Source organism: Pleurodeles waltl, chromosome 11 (assembly GCF_031143425.1).
Source record: "Pleurodeles waltl isolate 20211129_DDA chromosome 11, aPleWal1.hap1.20221129, whole genome shotgun sequence".
NCBI classification, from domain to species: domain Eukaryota; kingdom Metazoa; phylum Chordata; class Amphibia; order Caudata; family Salamandridae; genus Pleurodeles; species Pleurodeles waltl.
The window spans coordinates 91,642,303-91,648,062 of record NC_090450.1 but is presented as its reverse complement, the minus strand read 5'-3'; the positions used below and the strand labels follow the sequence as shown (position 1 = coordinate 91,648,062).

At 40.1% G+C, this 5,760-nt stretch overlaps 1 protein-coding gene across 1 annotated transcript; it reads right to left on the bottom strand.

Annotated features, from left to right (window-relative positions):
• Positions 1–862: 862 nt before the first annotated feature.
• On the bottom strand, positions 863–4,998 carry GP5 (glycoprotein V platelet). Its single transcript, XM_069213173.1, has one exon. It carries the CDS (start codon positions 4,986–4,988, stop codon positions 2,991–2,993), a length of 1,998 nt encoding a protein of 665 aa, XP_069069274.1. The 5' UTR covers positions 4,989–4,998; the 3' UTR covers positions 863–2,990.
• Between the last annotated feature and the right edge of the window lie 762 nt (positions 4,999–5,760).

The window sequence follows — 5,760 nt, the reverse complement described above, 5'->3', positions numbered from 1 at the left end:
CAACAATAGCTCTTCACTGTTGCCGTGGATACATACATCATATATTAACAGGAAAATGTGCCATCATGGCTATGCATGTGTCCAATATTCTGCAGATATGTGTTACTGTTACACTGTGGGCAGAGTATACTCATGGGAATTTGATAACTAATTTGACCAACTGTGATCACATTGCATAAGGGTGCACCGAAACACTTTGAATTTAGGGTAAGCTAGAAGATATATTGAAAAAGAAACCCATGCTAGTTAACGCTTCATCAGACAATTGTGTGATTATCACCAGGAAAGAGGTTTTTGGCCCCACTTTCATGTTGGGAGTCAGGAGTGCATGTTTTGATTGGGCAGAAGTTGTGTACTTCCATAAACAAAAGTGCTTGCCCTCCACACAGCTGTGATCATTTTGTTTATTTATCCAGTTGGCTGAGCTTGAAATTTTAGGGGCACACACTCCATTGAAATGCTATTAAAGAGTCTTAAATAACTAGCTAATTTATGGAGTTTCTGTTTGGCAGCTGCACAGATGAGAGGAGGGTAGTCATTAATGTACATGGATTTTAGGTCTTGCTTGAAATTTATTCATAGGACACACAATCCAAACAGAGAAGTAGTAGGCCGTTTATGACCACACAAGTGTTGACACTGATTTTACCATTCAGCTCCAGACCTCCAAAAAGGTTGCACATCTCACAAGCCCCATAATATATAAAAAGATCAGAATAGGAAGCGCTACCAAAATAACCACTGGGGCATTGAGAATCTATCTATATCGAAAACAAAAAGAAAATTCAATCATAACAAAGCCCATCCAGATGACTAAAGAAATTCTTCCATTAGTCCAAAAACACAGCGAAAGACAAAGAGGTTAGTCTTCAAAAAAGTTTATTCTTCACATATAGAACATCCTGCAATAGAACGTTTTGCCCTTCAATTAGAACTTCATCAGGGAACACAAGTATCTTTATATAAATGTCACCATGTACGGTTTTCTGCCTGTAAGATGTTAGGCTGTTAAAATATTACAGATCAATGATGCCATTGACACTGTGACCTCCGTAACAATATCCGAATCCTGGGCCATCTACTCCTTCCTTCAAGACCAGTATTGATCTGGTGTCTAGCACTACTTTTCTTCATGTTGCTAGTAGCCAATCAGAGCGCTCGTTCCTGCTGAAGTATTACTCCCACAGGAGCAAATTGCACCAATGGGAAAGAAAAGCTCCAAGGACCTATCAGAACATGTTCCTCCAAGTGCTTCATTCTCAAACTCCCGGAATAACAAAATAAACATTTTACATTATATATTCAACTGTATTAGTTTCAAAGCATAGTTAATGATGACCTTAGAGTGCACCAGGATACAGCAATCTTTATTGGGGATCTTCAATGATTCCCTCACTATTTCATTTCTTTTAATGAGCCTCTCTCACCTGAATAGGGTGTTGGCTACATTACACACCCATACAGAGACAATGAATAATACGTGTGTAAATCAGTGTATAGAAAATGATACATAACACAAAAGGTACTGCAAGGAGTTGGATTCACATGTCATCCGTACTGGTAGGCATTTCTAATTGTGCCTGGTCTAGGAAACATAAACCCGGGATTCAGAACGTAACACAGTGGCTAGGGTTGACCTTACTAATAATTTATTTCTACCCAAACAAACCCTTTTAGCAAAAGTAAGATGAACAAAGACTGGGAAAAACATAATTTTTGAACCTGTACCATGTAGTTTGCATGTAGCTCTTTGAAGGCAGTCCATACCTCACTCTGCTAGATTATGATTGTAACTTATTAAATGCACACTAACAAAAGAAGCCCTGTGACAAAAGCAGTAACCCATTGAGTTATGGGCACAAAATACTGTTATGTGATCTGCATAGTACACGTTCTTTCCAACGGACATATTAACCTTCTGCACTACCTTAGATGAGTCAAAACTGCCTTTAGGCAAAACCCTGATCTCTCGCCAGCAGGTGCATTAATCATCAGAATAATCTAGGCACTTTTATTGTTGCCTGAAAAAACTGTTGGATATACCAGGAACTTTGCGATGCTTTTAAAACTACTGCACTGGTACAAAACCACCCCCACTCTTCCTGCCTCCCGGGGAAATGCCTGATGACCAGTAGGGCGAGTCCGGCCTTGAGCCTGGGTAATTTTATATTAATGCCTGAAGTGTCCCCCATGGTCAAGCATTCCATTTCCAGACAACCTATTTATGTTTATGCAAACATCTATGTGCAAACGAATCTAGGTTGCTGTGTATACTAAAACAAACATTTTTGCATCTAGCTAATTCTACAAATTCTATAAAATGAACAATCATGCCACGAAAATATAAGCATGTGAAAACGGCTATCCATTTTCTCTAATGGCATTCCACAAGGTCCGATCTCTTCCACCGCTGGTATGTGCAAATGACACTATTTTCTGCTAAAATTAAGCAATATCTGTGGACATAGGGACAACCTTAAACATTCTTTGAGCCCATTAGATGCTCTCCAACTCTGGCATATACAGTGCGTGGGAAATGCTCGTTATAGGATTTTTATGATTTGTTCATTAAACAAATCTACAGAGGAAGTAGAGGTTTAAACATAAAAAGCATACTTGAGATGAAGGCTGTATAGATGTGTGGAGAACGATAAAAGTAGAAAACAGCCTAGAGATACAGGGAGACAGCAAAGTGTAGAAGGTAGCTAGCGATAGACAGAGTCAGAGAAGAATGTGGGATATTAAATATCCTAGAAGTCTGCCAAGAAACTAGGTTCAGTTGACAAGCATTGAACATCCCTGGCTCCATATAATCACTCTGTGGTTTCTTTCAAGGGAGAAAAGTCGCCAATTTACACATTCACACCAAAGTGCACCAACATCTACATTGTGAACACCCGTGTATATACTTGCACCCTTTTTCTAGCCATACAGTTGATTTGGCTTTGTGAAGAAGCAATTCAGAGCGGTCATTTGTGTATTTACAAAGTTCATTCTTCAACTGTTCCTGAGATTTTTAAAAGGATTACAGGAAGTACAAAGCTGTGCAAGTGATTCAGATGGTTAATTTTGTACAAAATGCAAATTGCTACCAGAATGGCCGTGAACTGCCCAGTTAAACAAGGAAGGTGGAGATAAAATAATATTTTACTGTATGGAGCTTTGAAATGAAAAGGGATCCAGGGGTGTTGCATGCTGATTGAGCCATGATATGTTTCTGGGTTTGTATTTAAGTTTGGATGAACTCCGCTGGTGGTTCCAGTTTTGTCATGCGTGGTTTTGCCAAACGGTGTTGTTGGGTAAAATTCAGAGTGGCTGGTAGATCTTCTAGTGAACAGGTAATAATATGAGCTTGAGTGGGAAATGGGTGCTGGGGAACGAGAGGCTACATGCTTTGAACGTTGAATCATTCGCCCTCCGGTTGTTTTTGGAATGGTTGATGTAGTCGCAGTTGTTAAAGTTGCAAACTGCACACCATCGAAATTGGTGGTCGTTAGTATCCCAGGCTGGTCAGATGGTTGATGGGATATTGTTCCCAAAGAGGATGACTTTATAGGAGTTGCATTTGTTGAAAAGTGGCACTGATGGCTGGTTGACAAGAGTGACACATTTTTGAATTGCAATGGTTGGTCACAAATCAAGGACCAAGGGCTCCATACGATGTTGAGTTGTATGTTGACCCAATCTCGCAATTCTTGGATATCACAGTTGCATCGCCAAGGGTTGTTATAAAGATGGACCTCTTGTAGTTTGGGCAACATACAGAAGAAATGCCCAGGAAGCATTTCGAGTTTGGTTCCATTTAAGTAGATCTTTTCAAGATTTACCACACTACACAAGAGGTTTCTGGGAAGGATTTTCATATTGTTTCTGTAAAGGGAAATGATCCGGAGATTTTGAAGACCCTGAAAGAGGTCTACTTCAAGAGTTGTGAGATTGTTCGTATGGAGGGAAAGCTCCAATAGTGAATGAAGACCACTGAAGGCATTGCTTGGAAGATAGCTCAGTCTGGGATTCATGGTCAGTACAAGAAGCTCCAACTTGGTAAGATTACTGAAGACATAATCCGGCACAGTGTACAGCTGGGTTTTATAAATCCACAGTTTTTTTAACATGTCCATCACTCCAAACAATACTTCTGGGAGTTCTTTTAATGGATTCTCATAGATGGTCAACATTGTTAAGTTTGGCATATGAAGGAGGAGTCCCCAAGGCAACAACTGAAGCTTGTTCTTTGACAACTTCAAGACCTGCAGTTTATGGAGACTATCGAAAGAGCCGGGAGCAATAGACTCCATATGATTTCCAAAATAACTGAGTTCAACAAGTTCTTCAAGGTTTCTAAACATCTCACACTCGATGGATCTAAGTTTATTGTCATACAATAAGAGCTTCTCAAGAGAGCTAAGCGTGCTAAATATCATTTGCGGCAGAGATGCCAAGGTGTTTCTAGATAAATTGAGCACTTTTAATTTGGTTAAACTACGGAATAATCCTTCAGACAGCATGGCTAGCTTGTTTTTGTTCAAAAGAAGCTCTTTTAAGTTAACCAGTGGGGTAAAAAGGTTCTCTTCGATGTGTGTCAGGCTGTTTTGGTCAAGAAATAACTGTTCAAGGTGTATCAGCTTGTCAAACACTCCAGTGGGAAGCGAATTTAGCCTGTTGTGAGTTAATTTGAGTGTTTTTAGCTCCACCAAATCACTGAATGTTCCAGGTGTGATTACAGAGATTTGATTCGACTCCAAAAGAAGGCGCAGTACGATGGTCATTTCACGAAAGCATTTGTCACTGAGATGAGTTGCACTTGTACCACTTATGAGAATGTAAGTCACATCTCTAGGCAGCCCTAACGAGGCAATATCTGTGATGGCTGGGCTTAAGCAGCGTACTGCATCTTTCACAGAACAGTCACATTGAGCTGGGCAAGAGACAGCATCGGATGCCGTCAAAGGCAGGACCAATATGGTGAGAAGACAGGAGAATAACATCCTTGAGGGAATGCCTGAAAACATGAAGAAGATTAACTTAGTAACTGAAGAAAAGAACTTAAAATGATGTAACATGATTACACCCACAATGAATTCTTAGACACCTTACACAAACAACTAATTTGCCATGCATCCACCAAATGTACCTTTATATTTTTTAAGTCCCTGCACAGTTATCTTTGGCCTGCACAGAGTGTAAATCTTAATCCTTTGTGTTTCAACAATGATTGGGCAATACCTATCCTAGGACCTGATTACGACCTTGGCGGATGGGATACGCCACGACAAACGTGACTGATATCCTATCCACCATATTACAAGTTTAATTATATCCTATGGAACTTGTAAAACGGAGGGCAGGATAACCGTCTCGTTTGTGGGGGAGTATCCCATCCGCCAGGGTCGTAATCAGGCCCTTAATCAGTTTGATGCTTAACTAATTTGGAAACCTTCAGCCTGTAAAGAGTTGGCCTAAGACAGGAGTCCAACATAGTTCCCAGAGGGCCTTATACATGTCATTTTCAGGATGACCAATGATTGCATAAAAGAGTTCCATTTAAATTAATTGTATGTACATTCATTGTATTCGGGCATGAATCCGGTATGAGCATGCTCCTGTTTTGAAACTGACTGCAATGAAATGGAATATTTAGTGAATGATGTCAGAAAGGTTCCCAGAACCAAGCAAAACATCTCCAACAAAGAGACATTGGGGAAACCCTATTGTTGGGGAACTTCTGGGGTGCATGGGGACATGTTTTCCACTTTCACT